Source organism: Adiantum capillus-veneris, chromosome 5, assembly GCF_014529385.1.
Source record: "Adiantum capillus-veneris isolate H3 chromosome 5, ASM1452938v2, whole genome shotgun sequence".
In the NCBI taxonomy this organism is placed as follows: domain Eukaryota; kingdom Viridiplantae; phylum Streptophyta; class Polypodiopsida; order Polypodiales; family Pteridaceae; genus Adiantum; species Adiantum capillus-veneris.
Window position 1 is genome coordinate 95,322,331 of NC_140935.1, and position 18,286 is coordinate 95,340,616.

General features: G+C 43.8%; 1 protein-coding gene across 7 annotated transcripts in view; it reads left to right on the forward strand.

Annotated features, from left to right (window-relative positions):
• Positions 1 to 5,219: 5,219 nt before the first annotated feature.
• The window catches only part of LOC147457762 (uncharacterized), a 105,589-nt gene continuing 92,522 nt past the window's right edge, over positions 5,220 to 18,286 (forward strand). For 4 of the 7 annotated variants that reach the window (XR_015188140.1, XR_015188139.1, XR_015188141.1 and 1 more), the window contains exons 1-2: positions 5,220 to 5,371; positions 5,501 to 5,730. Coding sequence is in view for 2 of the 7 variants with exons in the window: in XM_086512575.1 (XP_086368701.1) it covers positions 5,342 to 5,371; positions 5,501 to 5,730 (260 nt within the window). In the remaining 5 variants the exon portion in view is untranslated. Of the gene's footprint in view, positions 5,372 to 5,500; positions 5,736 to 18,286 lie in introns of those variants that run through there. The other 3 variants (XM_086512576.1, XM_086512577.1, XM_086512578.1) reach the window with 3 other exon arrangements.

The window sequence follows — 18,286 nt, forward strand, 5'->3', positions numbered from 1 at the left end:
CCCATACTGTGTGCGTGTAGTACCAGGCACGTGATTATTATGTGATTTCTTTTCATCTTGATCATCATGAATGTGTGCTTTCACTATGGCCTCGTCAAGTGTTTTAGGGTCCTGAGTCTTGACGTGCTTCTTAAGCTCGGGCGTCAGACCACGATAAACCCACGTACTTGCTGAAAGGTGTCTAGCCCTTCCAACTTGAGGATAACATCCCAATAGTGAGAGATATATTCAAGTGATGATGGGTGTTGGCGCATGGAACATGTGTCCCAAGCCGTCCAATTTCGATTTGCCTCATTCGTAGGTAGAAATTCTTTTCGAAACATAGCCTCAAAGGCTGCCCAACTCTGTGGTATGATATTCTTCTCCTTGAGAGACATCCACCATTTGTAGGTCTTGCCTTCCAAAGTCAGACTTGTCTGCAGTGCTCTGACTGCATCCGAAGTATGCCGTAAGGCGTGAATTCCATCCCACTTGTTGAGAAAGATGTTCACAACATCCTTATTTGTGATCTCGATCCTCTCCCTTAAAAGTTGGTGGCTTGGTGTTTTTCAACAACTCGTCCACCTCCTTTGCAATGAGAGAGTGCAGAGAATCCGAAGATGGACCTTGTGCATGACCAGAAGGACCTTGTCCCTGATCGGCAACGTGCTCATGCATGTGTGTGTCAACAGGACCCTTGGCCTGCTACTGCATAAATTGTATCACTAAAGTGGATAATTTAGTGACAATTTCATTTAAGGATGCAAGGTTGGTTTCCATTACGGAGATCCTAGATATTGAGCAATTCATGAGCGTCATCCCCTCCCGTAGCGTCGCGGGCACCCTCCGTGAGAGTATCCGGCCGTGAGCCATCATGGGAAGGATCAGGCGTATGATGCTCAAAATCAAAGGTCATATTGATATCTGAATCCATGGCAACACCGTGCAATGTAACAAAGAGAAAAAAGAATACCTTGATTCATAAAACAATCTCATAGCCGTAGTATGCACCTCAAACGATGAGAATTAGCCGTGCTAATTACTTGGTTTGTCAAAGCTTTGTCAGCTCCTAAGTCCATCCATTTAATTATACCGCGTAACTACGTCACAGTCGACTTGGTTTTTCGAAGCAACGAGTGATGAAGGCACTGGGTTGAAAATTGCAAGGTCGTCGTTGTAAACTATCTTTGACATAGTGCTACAATTTTTGCACTTTAAGAGAATCTGCAGCAAACTGACTACCTCTCAAGTGATGTCCCGGCTTGTTGTGGATGAGACAAGGGCTCACTTCTACTGCCAATCGAGTACGGGTGTGTTCCGGGTGGGCATGCACCCTTGCAAGGAAAAAACAATTTGGAACTGTCCAAGGCCAACGGCCTTAGGGTTTGTTTTTTCTGTTTATCGATGAGAAAGCTCGCACAGACAGTCGGATATGGAGTCGGGACTGCCACGCGAGGTCTACAAGATGATGGGGGCGCACCCAGTGCTTCCCACAGCCTGCTCTCATGACGGGATTTGCAAGCCTGCCCTACGCGCACTCTCCAAACTCTGTAGCACGGCATTTGGGTGAGGTCAACTTCGCATCCCTCCCTGCCTCAAGAGGCCCTGCACGCGGTGATGTGCCTTGGCTTCCTTCCCCGCTTGGCAAGAGAGAAGCCTCATGGCATGCAACATGCAATATGCCAAGAAAAGTAGCACGCCTTTTTCCCAATTTTGTGGCTCTAATACCAGTGTAAGACTAGGGGTGCTAGACCTTGAGATCCTCCTCCCAACCTCCCATTATATAGGCAGGCTCCTAGCCTCTTGCCCTAGACGGATCCCCTATCGACATTGTCTAGCCCGGACGCCTAGCCGTAGTCCGTGACTCCCTGGCCTTGCCCTACGGGACCATTGTCCTGACATTAAGCATGCTTGAAAGAAATGCTTTTATTTATATGGCACTAGGTCTTTGAACTCACTAGGCCTCTCCTCTAATTTCATGGAGTAGTGATCCTTACCATCTTTGTAGATCTTTACACTCTGGTCGTTTTCAAATTGATATTTCAAGTGCAACAATTTCATTTTGGGTGTTGGTTGGGATGGTCCTACTCCCATGTTCGGTTCCTCATTAAAACTCATGTTATTGAATCCCTTAGCCATATAGGTGTAAGATCTCTCTAATGATTTGTTAGACAAAATTTCCTCAATAATTAGCTCTAAGGGAGCCAATGGTCCCTAATTCACACTCTCTTCAATGGAAATATTACTTACTTGGTCTCCTATGGTAGGGTCTCTAATTGGGTACAATCTACTTGATCTCAAATACATCAAGAATTAATCATTCTTGCAGAACCCTAACGTGTTACCTCTTTAATCGCTTCAAAATCTTCAACTCGGAATCACGTCAAGTTGCAATTCTCTAGACTTCACAATCTGCACAATAAACACTTGATGGATATGAGCGTACAGCCGCTATGTTAGTCAAAATTCCTGAATTGACAAAACAATTGCGTTTTTGGTACAAACCTATCTTCGATTGCAACATCCTGTAATGATTAGTTTTGAAAAGACCTCTATGCTTCTTATGACTATATCTAACTATGGTATCACTTTGGTCTCAACTGTGAGACAGGGAGACATGGATCGCAATCCATGAACCTTTTTACACAAATCCACACGTAGTCCTCAAATTTGAAGGGTGACTCTACTTTGATAATATATTTAAAGAGCTTAAGGAACTGCCAAGCTCTTTACACTTCTACATGTCGCGCAATGTTGTGTGTGTGTGTGTGTGTGTGTGTGTGTGAGAGAGAGAGAGAGAGAGAGAGAGAGAGAAGAATTCCAAACCACCAATGGCGAGCTCTTTCTGTAGACATCTTACATGATATGGTTTTTCTAGCTAGACTTTGAATTTCATTCTGGAGGAAAATTTTGAAAACAAATAAATTGGCCATTTTGTCTGTTTGAATTCAAGTTGTCCTTAGATTGCTTTCTTACTAGAGGCTTGACCCCCTTAAACTGCTAAATAAAGAGGCCCTCCCAAAACCCTATTTTCTTCCTAATGGTTGAGAGAGAGAGAGAGAGAGAGAGAGAGAGAGAGAGAGAGAGAGAGAAGTTTTAAAGAAATAAGAACACATCAAGAGACCTCAAAGCTCTATCTGACAATTCTTGAACTTAAGACCTGGTCTTTAAGAGGGAACTCTAATAAGAAATCTCACACCTCAAAGATTATTATGGCTTCCTATTCTTATTCACGTAGATAAATCTCAAAGACCTACCCAACAAGTCTTGAACTCAAAACTTAGTGTGTGTGTGTGTGTGTGTGTGTGGAAACAATCTATTCCCTAGTCTATTCAATCAACTACACCACCAACATCCACATTCTAAATCATGGAATCCCTTAGACAAGTTCATATTCAACAACGGCCTACATTTGCAGCACAAAACACCAATTAATGCTCTCCGAAAAGATCGCGAACAAAATTGGGTCTATTGATGTCATCACATTTATGTATTCTACTCTCATTTTTTTCCTTTGAATGTGCATTCAAGTGTGACTTTATGTTATATTTCCAAAGTTAAATTATAAGAAAAAAAATGCATATCACACATGATCAAATGATTTTATGCAATGAAAAAATTCTTGCCAACTAAGCACAAAAACTCCCTTCCTCTCCCCCCCCCCCCCCCCCCCCCCCCCCCCCCCCCCCTCTCTCTCTCTCTCTCTCTCTCTCTCTCTCTCTCTCCACACCCACACAAATATATGTGTGTATTTGTGTCTGTGGAGAGAGAGAGAGAGAGAGAGAGAGAGAGAGAGAGAGAGAGAGAGGTGTATGTGTGCACACATATACATATAGTTTCTTATCACACATATGTTTTGTTCTTAAACTAAAAATAAATCTTACAATCAAAAGCTTTTATTTCCGATGATTTCTCTTTCCTATTAGGGAGTGTTACAACAAGTTTTAGCATATGCAAGAGTTGATACAATCTTATGCTATGCTACAAGCTCTCCACTTGAATACTCCTAAAACCACTTTTAAGGTTGAATTTTGACATCCAACATGTATAAAGCACAATGTTGCCATCTATGTGAAAACTAACAATCTTGTAGAAGTTGACTACCAAAAAACCTCATCTAATAGTAGATTATACCCTTAAACATATTTTGGTTATCTAATCACTGTTAGAAAAAACCCGAGGTCTAGTGTATTTTAATTGGTTGGAATCCTGAAATCCCGGTTAGATTTTGAGCTTGCCTTGAAGAAAACCGAGAAATTTTTACAAGTTTTAGTGTAATTACTGGCAAAAGCTTCAAATTTTGACCTAAAAACTGGGAGAATTTCAAGTTTGCCCTTATTTTCTTCGATTATGAAAAATGTATTTTTCTAGCCCTGATCATAATCTCAAACGATGCACAACTTCAATGAAAATGCAAGCTTTATTGAGCTGGCAGCATGGGTCATTGGGGTGGCAAGATGAGAGCACAATGCGTGGGAGGGTGGTAATGACTCATGAAGGATGGTGTAGACTCTATCATGACAAAATATACCATGGGGAGACAATCAAGGTGTATACTCTTTCAAGTCCACATTGGCAAGGTTTGTTGAATGAAATCCCTCATGGGCTTTCAAGAAATCAATAGGGCACACTCAATAGCCTTACTACCACAAAATTTGGTGTTGGCTTTAGAGTACATGGGGTTTCTTTCCCTTCTTCATCAACTCATATTTATAGAGAGAGAAAACGAGAGAGCAAAAAATAAGCAAAAAAGAAAAAATAAAAGGGAAAATTACCAAAATACCCCTCTAATTTGTGGATCCCAATATACCCCTCAAATTTCAAAAATTCCCAAAATACCCCTTTATCTATTTTCGTTGGATCTTCAAGATTTTCTAATCTTTATTCTTGTTTGACAATTGAGATCGGTTTTTAAGTGCTTAGCATGTAATTTTTTGCAAATTACCTCCCAAAAAAGGCAATTATGTCTAAAAATAATGAAGGAATTCATCTCCAAAGCCTACATAACCAACTCAAATTTTAGTTTTAGCATCCCGTATGGTAAACAATCACTCTTCTTATGAAAAGCTACAATTTTTTTTTTTTGGAGAAATTTACTCTCACATCCAGGGGTATTTTGGGAATTTTGAAAAATTTGAAGGGCATTTTGGGAATTTATGACAAATTATGGGGGTACTTTGGGAATTTTTGAAATTTGAGGGGTATTTTGGTAATTTTCCAAAATAAAACGTACCTTTATAAATTTGAAGTACTCCGTTGTGCGGGGACTGAAATCTCCTTTCTGCCCACAGGCCCTCTTGCAACTTCGATGTGTCGCTTTTCGCTATAAGAAGTGCGCAAGCCTGCGACCGGCAACTTGAAGATGGCACGCAGAAAGAGATCCCACTTGAAGGTATATACAAACGTTCTAAGCTCCTGCACAGACTTGATACTGGCATATTCTGATGAAACCAACCCAGTCTGGGTCTTTTGACATTGAAATGCATTTGTTAACCAAGAAACTGCCATGTGATTGTGATAGGCGGCAGAAAAACAGAAATGGGTAAGAGCGCTTGGAGTCATTGGCCTGCTTTCATTAATGGCATCCATCATAAGCATAGCCGTCCTTGAAAAGACAAGGTTGGGGCTCAACAAGGACCATCTAAGCCATGTCAGCCGCATCGCCTTTGGGTCGGGAACATCCGTAGACTACCGATCGCAGCCAATTTGGGTGCAAGGCGTCATTCCTAGCAACCCAAATGCATGGATTTGGTCAGGTTCTGGCATTTGATGACCTAATTTGTTGTTCAATGTATCTTTTGCAAGCTCAAATAATCAGAAACATCCAACCCCCCCCCCCCCCCCTCCCTGCGCGTATCACCACCACCACCCTTTCTTCTCCCCGGTGGCCAAAACCAGAACCCTAACCAAAATAAGAAAAGAAAAGAAACACACACACACACACACATAGTCACTTCAGCTGTTTTAGCTTGATAATTACAGCCAATGTGAGCTGTATTTTCCCCACCCACCAGAAGGTGCTTTAGATGCAAGATCATGAGCTGTACGTAATGGCAAAACTATCGTCGCAGGTCAAGCACTCTGCCACCGAAGTAACAGGCATTTTGTTCCACCTTTCTTTTCCCCTTTTGTTCCACTAAACTGCTTAATTAATCACACGCCTACTGTAATGCAAAAATCAAATTTGCAGCAATAGTGAGAAGAATGTTCAAGCAGTTTGCAAATGAACAGTAAAACTATGTAACTGAGTGAGATGGAATGAGGTAGAGAAAAATGTGGGCTAGGAGTGTTTGCATACTCAAAACGCTTGCTTTGGTCAGGTGTTGAGTGTAATGAAGCATTGCTGCAAGTTGTAAATGGATTTGTTGTTGATATGTAATTCCATTGTAAATCAAGGAAAAATAGAAATTCGAAATACAATGGTAGTAACTTAATTAGAAGCAAGATGGCCATGATCTTTGAAGCAATCTCCTTTCCCATGCTAAGTATCTTATTGATATGTTTCTGCATGGAGTTAGCATGAGCCGCAGCATGTTGGTCAACTGCACTTGCAAGCAACACACACCACAGGGGTATAATGCTCATAATTAGATGCCAACTGATCCCAAATCTCCTTGCATTTGCAGACAACTTTACATCAGCCAATGCAATTTGCAAAAATCCGTACAGCCTACCATGTGGCACCAACAACGCAAATCAGGGAAAATCTGTACAGCATGCCACGTTAGCATCCTTACAGCATGCCACGTCAGCATGTCAGTGCGTTTTATGGAAATCATCTCCAGAGTTCAAGCTTCGGGATTTTTAAGGTTAGGCCCCACAGTCGGTGCTTTAAAAGTTCTTTCAGTTTGTAGACCCACGGCCCATCTTTTGGGTTGAGTTCCTCTTGTCCACTCGGCCATTTCTCTTCTAGTTGGGCATGCCACATCATCACTTTGTGACAGTGGGCTTGGTGGTATGGAACACTAGCCCTTGTGGTAGAGGCTAGCCGCTTGGCTGCAGGCTTGAGGTTGTGCCTATATTCGCTCTATGGTTGGGAGGTGAGTCTGATGTCCGCTCACTACGTTGTCTAGGTGTGAGGTTGGCTTGTGTCATGTTGTGTGTAGGATGGATCTGACAAGGAGCTAACACCTCACCACGTGCTCTTCAATGCCCAAGGCTCTGATCTTGTGTCAAAGTTGACGATGCAAAAGTGATGAACCAAGGAGAGAAGCACGTGAGAGAGAGAGAAAGAGAAAGAGACTTCTTAAACAACCCTTAGCAATGAAAATGATGAAGTACAATGAGGGCCTAGGATGCTTATATACTAGCCTTGGGGGCCATAAGTACCCCCCTAAGCAAATTGCCCTACCCAGATTTTGACAAATTAATAAAATAAATACTCAATCAAAATATATATGTTAGGTGCAACGGAATGAATGTTGTATTTCCTCAAGATTAGTGATCTTTACTGCTCAAGGTTCCTTTTAGTTCTTAGGGAAAGAGAGAGTTTTCCGTTTTATAGAGAGTGTGGTGATCACGAACAAAGTGAGTGGATCTAGTGCGTGCAAAGGAATGAGACTGAGAGAAGGAGAGAGAAGAGATACGACACCGAGGGGTTGTAAAACCCTCCTCCGAAGGCCCCACTCTCGTCGGCGAGTGGTCTACTTGATTGCACGAAAGAGTACAATGCGAATGCAAAGGACTGATGCTGTTGGACTATGCCGATGACGACGATGGTTACGACGACGATGGTGACGACGACGGCTTCGTGGCTGGAACTGGGACTCTTTTGTGGCTGATCTGGACTGTTTCCTATTGCTGAACTGATGAAGAATTCGCTGGTATAGCTGCTGACAGAAAACACTGTTTCTTAGGGTTTGTTGCGTTTTTAGGGTTTGCTGTAAATCTGAGTTCTGCTGCGTTTCAGGGCTGGTTCTGGCTGTCGATAGACTGGCTGGAAACGTTGCCACAGCAGGTTATATGGGCTGAAAAAACCCTGTCAAGGTTGTTGATTCTCTGGCGTTAGTGAATGGCAAAACGCTGATGCTGTCACTGAAAAACGCTGACCTTTTTGCTACTTGTTGGCGATCTTTGCATGTGAGGAAAACGCTAGGGCAGCCAGGAAGATGGCGATTGCAGATCTTGTAAACACCGGCGAGGAGAAGATGCTCTATGTTGAAAACGCTATGCTTGATGGTCTAGCCTCGCCAAGGGGATGGGGAGGTTCTTGTTGAGAGGGAGGGAACACTTGCTGCTTGGGGAAGCCTGTTGTGCTCTCTGCTCATCTGCCAATTTGTGCTAACTTGGGTTTGCTTATAAATTAACTTAGCAAAATTGCCCTACCTACTTTTGTAGGAAAGTCACTTAAAAATAATAAGTGAAAATCCCAATAAATAGGAAAATAGGTTAAATGCACTGGAAAATTCCCCTAACTGATGCTAATGGATTGTGATGGGAATTCCGATGATCATGTTGTGTGCAACCAAAGGATATGCATCTATGCTAAGTGACTGGGCATGCACGGTCTACGAATAGACTCACAAAAGTGCCAGATCACTGCTAATCTAACTTGATCGGATTGACTGAACCCTGCTGTGGTGTAGCTTGTCCACTGACACATAGGGTTGGGGTGTGTCACGTGACATCCCCTCCTTTTCAAAGTGAGGTACTGGTACCGAACTGTATGGCGTCGAGGGAGATCGCCAACTGAATCCGGAATCCTGGAAGGGACTCTTCCCCGGCCCACTCTGATGTGTGGGTCGTGCGGTACTTGAACTTCATAAAGGTCTGCAAAGCCTTCTTCTTTGGGCCGTGCTGAAAGCGACACAAAGTCTTCTGAATCTCCTTTCTGGCTTCAACTTCGTCTAGAGTCGTGCTTCTTCCATCTTCAAGAATCTCCATGGCTGAAAATTCCTGAAACAATCTTCAACACAAAACCATGAACATACCCATTCCATGTAAAGTGAAGGAAAAAAATATTGTCTTCCTCAAAGACTGTTCATGCAATGTAGATAAACAAATAGACGGAGTGACAACCCGTTCATCAAACACATGCAAACAATGCGCTTCAATCTTTTCTGTTTGATCAAAATCAATCAACTGTGGCAAATCACAATGGAAATGCCCATGCTTGGTGCTCATACTATCATGTGCTCGTTCGGAAACTGTGTCATGCCAAGGAAGAGACATGGAATGTGACTTCTTGACATACAAACTTTGCAGCTTTTCATGAACAATCCGCATACATTCGTGCTGATCCATGAGAGAAACGTGCTCAACATGCAATATGTTATCCCTAGTAAAAGGGATCACATAACGATGCTGACTAAAATACAGGAAACCGTCACGAATGAAACACTCGAACAATGCGTGTGTATCAATCATGCGAACACCTAATACTTCCTGTGATGGTTCTTTGGACCAAGGCTCGAGAGCCAAGATCGCTTCTTCAGGATCTATCGAATCGTCTTGTGGGGGATCTGTGGATCTCGACTCGAAAGCCAAGATCGATTCTTGGTGATTGATCGAATCTACAACGAGGTTAGCTTCGCTAGAAAAAGCATCAACTAACACATCATCCTTGAACAATCACATCTTCTTCATGCAAATCATCATACTTCTCATTGTCATCCAAATCATTATGCAAATCATTGGCATCCAAATCATCATGCAAATCATTGTCATTCAAATCATCATGCTTAGCAATATCATTCAAATCATCATCATGCTTCAAACAATCATGCAAATCCTGTGTATCCTGCTTTGGAGAAAGAGAGACTGAGAGAATCTCCTTATCCCGAATCCGTTCAATCTTGTCCTGCATATTAGCAATGAGAGATGGAGAAGGAGAAGTATCCACTCCATGAAAGACAATAGGAGAATCACTTTTGGCATTGAGAGTTAAAGTGCTAGTCTCCGAATCAACGAGAGGGTTGATTTCACTAAACCATTTCATGCCTAAAATCATATCACATCCTGAGAGAGGAGAAACAACAAATCTTCTAGTGAAGGCAGTCTGTTGAATTGCAAACAACACATCAAGGCACTCCTTCGTGATGATAGCGTCCATACCAGGACGAAAGCCAGAGACCTCGATAGGAGACCTCGGACTAACTTCAAGGCGGGCTCTCTCAACAAGAGAGGGGCTGATCACATCATGCATACTACCTGGGTCAAACAATATGACAAAACAGTGCCCTGACGTACGACCATAACATTTGATGAGAGAATCATCAATAGGAGGGTCCTGAGAAACTGTGGGCACAATCGTGTTATCATACATTGCATTGACAGATGTAGTGGGTGCTGTGGGTTCTTTAGATTCATTCGATTCAAGCTTAGGACATGTTCTTTTTATGTGACCCTTAATGTGATAATGAAAACAACGACCTTCCTTAGAATACGTGCTTTGTTCTTCCGAAGTGATGTAACCTCCTACAATTCCTTGTGCTACCTTTTCATCTGGAGTAAGCTTAACTTTAACAATTGTGTTAGCCTTACCCTTAGATTCATTGGAAGAATTCTTTGATGAGATACTGTTGGTAGAGTGGTTAGAAGAGTTATCATTCTTACCATTCTTACCGTTCTGAGGAGTCTGCGAGGTACTTGTGGAAGTCTTGTTCTCCTTAGGCTTTCCCTTGTTGTGCTTCATCTCCTGTGCGAGAGCAATCGCTACCGCCTTGTTGAGATCGATTGGATCGAATACCTCGACATCGTACTTGATATACTCGTCCAATCCAAAGAGAAAAGCCTCTTTGCGTTCATCATCCGACATGCGTAATTGGGTACCTAGCTGCAAAACACGATTAGAAAAAGACATAACCGGCATACCATTTTGCTTGAGAGCGCTCCAATCGTCTTTCAACCGTGCGAGGTACTGAGGTGGCATAAACCGCGCCTTGAGCTTGTCTTCGAAATCAGCCCAACTAAAAGAGAGGGGCGTGAAATCGTCGGCTGCCTTTAGGTGCGTTGCTAGCTGTGCCTCTTGTCATGCGTGGTACCAATTAATGGCATCACCGGCAAGGTACATAGCTACCGTCAAAACTTTGCTATTGCTTGTCTTCTTAGTTGTCGCAAAATAAGCATTAAATTGATGCAACCAAGAATGAATCACTATAGCATCCATATTACCGTCATACTTACTGAAAATCAACTTTTCTATAACTGGATGGTTAGAATCCGCGTCGTGGCTTGCGGCACTTGACGAACTTCCACGATCTTTGGGTGGTTCGGTCTTCGAGGCTAGGACTTGGGCAATAAATTCTTGATTGCGAAGCTCCCTTTGAGCTTCACGCTCGGCCTTCATAGCCAATCTATGCGCAGCACGATCGGCCTCCAATGCTGCGTTTCTTGCTGCGGCTTCTTCCTTCCTTAGTTCTTTTCTTTCTTTTCTTGCGTCGCGCTCGCGTTCCAAAGCAAGGCGCTTGTCGTCCTGTCGATCCATCATGGCCATCATTTACTTCATCATTGCCTCCATAGGGTCTGGCGTAGATGGCGAAGGGGGAGGGTTGGAAAAACCTCTTGGTGGGGAGAATCCTTCGTCGCCTCTCTCATGCTCATCACCTGAATGCAAAGTATCCATGCCGCTTCGGGTGACGACCATGCACTATGATCTTGGGGTCTTAAGCTCGCGAGGAACTTGGGTTCTTGAGGGTCTTGAGGTCCTTGATTCGTGAGAATCTTGGGTTCTTGAGGTTCTTGGGGTTCTTGAGGTTTTCTTTCGCTTGCAAATCGCGTTGGAGAAGGATCTTCTCTTCACCCGAGTTCTACTCTTTTCTGCGGGCGCACCCCTTGGCGGCCTTGCGCTCACACCAAGGTTGCTTTTTCCCACCTCACGTCGATTGGCCGGCCGCTAAGTGCACGGTCCGCTCTCAATGAGTGAAAAGAGCCACAAGGGGAGGCTGGACAAGCCCGTCTTTCTTGGGATTCCTGTCACTCTTCAACAAAACACGATTAGGAATCGGCACGCCCAAGTAAACTTGGGTTCGTGCGATCACAAGCAGCAAAAAAAATTTCTTGTGGTTCTTTCCTTGAGTAATGCAGAACACTTCCAAAGCTCTAATACCAATGTTAGGTGCAGCGGAATGAATGTTGTATTTCCTCAAGATTAGTGATCTTTACTGCTCAAGGTTCCTTTTAGTTCTTAGGGAAAGAGAGAGCTTTCCGTCTTATAGAGAGTGTGCGTGCAAATGAATGAGACTGAGAGAAGGAGAGAGAAGAAATACGACACCGAGGGGTTGTAAAACCCTCCTCCGAAGGCCCCACTCTCGTCGGCGAGAGTGGTCTACTTGATTGCACGAAAGAGTACAATACGAATGCAAAGGACTGATGCTGTTGGACTATGCCGATGACGACGATGGTGACGACGACGGCTTCGTGGCTGGAACTGGGACTCTTTTGTGGCTGATCTGGACTGTTTCCTATTGCTGAACTGATGAAGAATTCACTGGTATAGCTGCTGACAGAAAATGCTGGTTTTTAGGGTTTGCTGTAAATATGAGTTCTGCTGCGTTTCAGGGCTGGTTCTGGCTGTCGATAGACTGGCTGGAAACGCTGCCACAACAGGTTATATGGGCTGAAAAAACCCTGTCAAGGTTGCTGATTCTCTGGCGTTAGTGAATGGCAAAACGCTGATGCTGTCACTGAAAAACACTGACCTTTTTTGCTACCTGCTGGCGATCTTTGCATGTGAGGAAAACGCTAGGGCAGCCAAGAAGATGGCGATTGCAGATCTTGTAAACACCGGCGAGGAGAAGATGCTCTATGCTGAAAACGGTATGCTTGATGGTCTAGCCTTGCCTAGGGGATGGGGAGGTTCTTGCTGAGAGGGAGGGAACACCTGTTGCTTGGGGAAGCCTGTTGTGCTCTCTGCTTATCTGCCAATTTGTGCTAACTTGGGTTTGCTTATAAGTTAACTTAGCAAAATTGCCTTACCTACTTTTGTAGGAAAGTCACTTAAAAATAATAAGTGAAAATCCCAATAAATAGGAAAATAGGCTAAATGCACTGGAAAATTCCCCTAACTGATGCTAATGGATTGTGATGGGAATTCCGATGATCATGTTGTGTGCAACCAGAGGATATGCATCTATGCTAAGTGACTGGGTATGCACGGTCTACGAATAGACTCACCAAAATGCCAGATCACTGCTAATCTAACTTGATCGGACTGATTGAACCCTGCTGTGGTGTAGCTTGTCCACGGACACATAGGGTTGGGGTGTGTCACGTGACAATATACTAGCCTTGGGGGCCACAAGTACACCCTAAGGAAATTGCCCTACCCAGAGTTTGACAAATTAGTAAAAAATAAATACCTAAAGTCAAAATAAATATTGGGATCAGATTGGGCTATTTACCTGAGATGCTATAAACTTTAACATTTTGGTCGTTCAGGTTTTGATTTACCGTTGCTGATAGTGCTTTTGGTGGACGTGCCTATTTTTGAGAGGTTGTAGTCATCCTCTCTCCAGTTAGCTTTCTCTCCAGTTAGCTTACCAGGGCACTTCAGACTCTCCTCAAGAGGTTTTTTGTCACAATTGTGACTATGTTAACAGTATTACATCTACTCCTAGTTGCAGATACGCGAAGTCCCATGCCAAGGAGGACCCCTATGCTTGGATGGTCACACTCCTTCACCCAAAAGACGCTCGCCAAAAGCCATACTCCTTCGAGGATTGGTCACACCCCTTCGCTCTACGGTTGCGACTCTTCATCCAATGGTTGCAGCTCTTCGCTGAAAGGATGCGTCTTTACGTCTAAAGTCGCGTCTCTTCACCATGAGACGTGTCTTTTCATTTGTGTCTCTTCGTCTCCTATGTAAGGAGCTTATTGTACTCAGTTTTAAAAGCATTCGTTCAAGCAATGAGACACACATACAGTCTTTTGAGTCTCAGTTTGATCTTAAGTATGAAGTTTTAAGTCTTAAATATAGGATTAGCACCTCTAATCCTCACAGTGGCATCAAAGCAAATTTTTTGCCAGGACCCGAAGGTTGTCTCTCACCCTCGCCGCTACACTCTATCCCCTTCCCGGAGTTGTATAGAAGCAGAAGAAAGGTGGTACGCATGTGCATACGAGCATGAGGTAATTGAATTTTTTCTGCTCCAATTCTATAAGTAAAGACAGAAGAGAGATGTGTATGAGTGCGGCGTACCCGGAGAACCCTGCGTATCCCTTCATCGGATTGCACTCCTGCACACCTGTGTGCTCCCACCCAATCATGTGAAAGGGCACGGACCTGACAGACAGCCACACCTTCGCCCATGCTCGCACCCTTTCCCCAAGGCGACATACCCCTTTGCGCACCCCTTTGTGGGCTGAATTTCATAGGCTGGCTGAATTGCCTCTTTGCATGCCTCTTCACCAGACGTACCTCTTCAGCCTTGCGCCTCCTCACCAAATGCTGCCCTCACATGTACGTTGGCAACTCTTCGTAAAAAAATTTATGTTAGGGACTTAAGACAGTAGCGCATGGTTTTATTAAAACCCACAATAAGCTAGTGCAAGTTATTTTATTAAACCCGCTGAGGGTGCCCAACCTGGCCGGCCACTTCCATTAATTAAAGAGCCATGTGAAAGTACCCTTTCTCATTTAACTTACGTAAAAAAAACAAAACAAGCTGGAATTCGAACGCTGTCTCTCTCTCTTCTTTGCTTTGAGCGCTGGCAGGCCTCTGTTGTGTACCCCACAGCCGACAGAATTGATTGCACCCATATCTATCCTATCGGACATAGACACAATTTAGTCTTTAAAAAAAAAAAAAAACACTTTGCACTCGAAGTGGTAGTTCGCTGCAGATTTCCCGACTCCAGAGGCACTTTCCGCTCACGGAGCACCTATTCGAGAACCTGTTTCTGACCCAGTCTTGCACCTATTCGAGTTCCCTTTGAGACGTAACCATGCCGCATTTTCAGGATGGAGGTGGTCAATTTGACGATGCCCTTACTCTTATCAAGGAGCAGATGGCCACACTTTCCACAAGCCTCGCATCACTACACTGTCGTTTGGATTAGATGTAGACGCAAAACTCTTCCCGGAATCGTCCTACAACTTCTCGGACTACACATGCTGATTCAACACCTTCTTCTGAAGCTTCAGTGGATTAACAAAACGAGCCAGATCCAACTGAAGAGGTAGACAATCGTGAACTTCAATTACTTAATGTTGCACAGAAGAAGGAACTGGATGTTAAACTGCCTGAGCCCTATAATGGTCGCCGTGACAAGCGCGTGCTGGACCAATGGCTGTTCAAAATGGAGGTCTACTTGTCCAACACGGACTTAGTCGAGAGTAAAAAAGTTGCACTTGCTAGCTCTCTGCTCAAGGATACAACATTTCTTTGGTGGCAACGATGAGTTGCTGATGGTAAACACACACCCTCTTGGGATAAATTCCGGCGTGCTATTCACAAGGCGTTCGAGCCTACCAATGTGGATTTTCATGCCCGGTTCTCACTTCGTCGCCTGAGCCAGACAGGTTCCTTGGTCGCGTACATCATAGAGTTCCAAAGGCTAACTCTGGAGATAGAGACTCTTAGTCTCTTTGATAAACTTCACAGCTTTATCGATGGACTTGAACCCAACCTGAAGGACGATGTGCACAAACACAACCCTACCACCTTGGATGCTGCAATTGCCTATGTGGAGCGTCTTGGCGATAATTGGCCCCCTACATGGAATTTTTTCCCTGGTGACAGATCTTCAAATAGCGCTCACTTTTCAAAGCGCAATCGCAGAGAAAGCTACAACCAAAATCAGCAACAACAATCTCAGTTCAGGCAACACGCAATGGAGCCTTATTCAACTTCAAGGTTTTATTCTAAAGATCGACAATCTCAAAGCAGATCTTCTTCAAATGTTGCTCCACTTGATCGTGGTAAAGGACGTGATTTTTCTCAAGATTGGTGTTCTAATACTCAGCAAGGTTCTTTGTGAAATGCTTCTTCCACTTCAAAGAAGGAAGGATCATGTACAATTTGCGGTGGTGACAATAGATGGTTTCAATGTCCAAAGAGACCAAATCCGTCTAATCTGAAAAGAAATTCCAATGCGAAAACATCATCGAATGCTGAACAACCAACTTCTGCTCAAGATAAAGGAAAATCTGTGGTCTTACAATTCATGTCTCAGCGGATACGATTATTCTTATGAAGCATGCTCAATGCAATTCTTCAGTTTCGGAGCCCCTTTGAAAGCATGTTTTGAGTCTTCTTGGAACTCTCAATGGTCGCTCCATCAACATTTTGGTGGACAATGGATGCTCCATTAATTTTGTCAGCACTCAAAGAGTTCAACACCTTGGCTTACCAACTCAGAAGACATCTCACTTATATGATGTGGAATTAGCAGATGAATCAATTTTAACTTGTGATGAAATAGTTCGACAGTTGCAGTTCGATATTCAAAATTATGCAGATCAACTGGATTTCGAGGTCATGCCTTTATCTTATTACGACATGATTCTTGGTCAGCATTGGTTATTCCAATATGATCCAGCAATTAGCTTTCGATGTAAGGTGCAACGGAAGTGAATGTTGAACTTTGCTCAAGATGAGTGCTCTGAACTGTGCTCAAGGGTTCCTTTTACTTATGAAAGGGAGAGCCTTTCGTTCCTTTAGTGAGAGAGTGCAATGGACACAAACAAAGTGGTAAACACTGTGAATGAAGGTGCATGAGACTGAGAGATAGAGAGAGAAGATTACGACACCAGACAAGTTGTCAAACCCTCCTCCGAAGGCCGCACTCTCTATGGCGAGAGTGGTCTAATATTGATTGCACAAATCTCTACAATGCTGGACTTGCCGACGATGTCGACATCGATGAGGACGACGACGAGGCGGGCTGAAATCTGAAAATGCTAAGGGCTGAAATCTGCAAATCTTTATCTACTGAATTTTGACTCTATGTGGGTGATGATGTCGATAACGACAATGCGATGACGATGCACTGAAAATGCAGATTCTGAAATCTGCGTTTTCCGGCTGAATTTGCAAACTGTGCTGGATCTGACCGTGCGGCGAGGATTTGCTACGGGAAGGTGAGATCTGCGAGGTTTGGGGTTCTACTGCAATGTCTAACTGCTGAAAACTGAAAACGCTGCTGCTTCTGGAGAAACCATCGCGGAGGATTTGCAAAAACGCCAAGGGTTGATCTGCAAACCCAAAACGCTAGGGCCGAAAACTGTTCTACCGTTGTTGGGACTGATTTGCAGTGCAAAAACGCTGGGCTGATCTTGGTCTTGGTGCAAAAACGCTAGGCTTTGCAACTGGTGCAAAAACGCTTGGTCTGCGGGGGGGGTCTTGCTGCGAACTTGCCTGTTGAACCGAAGTTCCTACTGACTCTTCTGCTAGATTGTGCTAGCGCTAGGCTTCTTATATACATTATTGGCCAAATTGCCCTACCCAGTTCCCAACAAAAGTCCCTTAAAAAATAATAAGTGAAAAATGTCAAAAATAGGGAAAATAGGTCTATGCACTGTAAAAATGCTCCTGATGGGTTTTGGGAAATTTGACGATCATGCTGTGTGCAACCAGAGGATATGCATCTACTCTAAGTGTCTGGACATGCACGGTCTGCGAACAGACTCACAAAAAGTGCCAAATCACTTCCTATTCTAGACTGACTGAACTAGACTGAACCCATGTCATGTAGTAGCTTGTCTAGGTACACAGGGTCAGATGTGCACCTGACATCCCCTCCTTTTCAAAGTGAGGTATTGGTACCGAAGTGTATGGCGTCGCAGGAGATCGCCAACAGCGTCTGGAAACCTGGAAAGTACTCTTCGCCGGCCCACTCCGATGTGTGGGTCGCGTGATATTTGAACTTCATAAAGGTTTGCAACGCTTGCATCTTTGGGCCGCGCTGAAAGCGACACAGTCATCTGTGGCTCCTTCAATGTTTCAACTTTGTCTATAGTCATGCGTCTACCTTCTTCAAGAATCTCCGAGGATGAAAATTCCTGAAACCACTTCCAACACAAAAACATGAACATACCCATTCCATGTAAAGTGACTAGAAAAATTCTAGTCTTCTTTAAAGACTGTGCATGCAATGTAGATGAACATAAAGACGGAGTGCCAAATCGTTCATCAAACATGTCACAAAGTGGTGACGTGGCTACTGTCCACTAGACACACATACACATCTCGGAATGCTGACGTGGCAGGGAATTACCAAATGATGACGGGGCTGCAATACGGATGCCTGCGATTTGCGGAGGCCTTGTCACATGGTAGGCTGTATGGACGCTAGCGGAAATTACGGAAGCAGGAGAGAAAAGTAGGCGGCAGCTTTTGGACAGCTTTTTGAGCTTTGCTTTTATCCA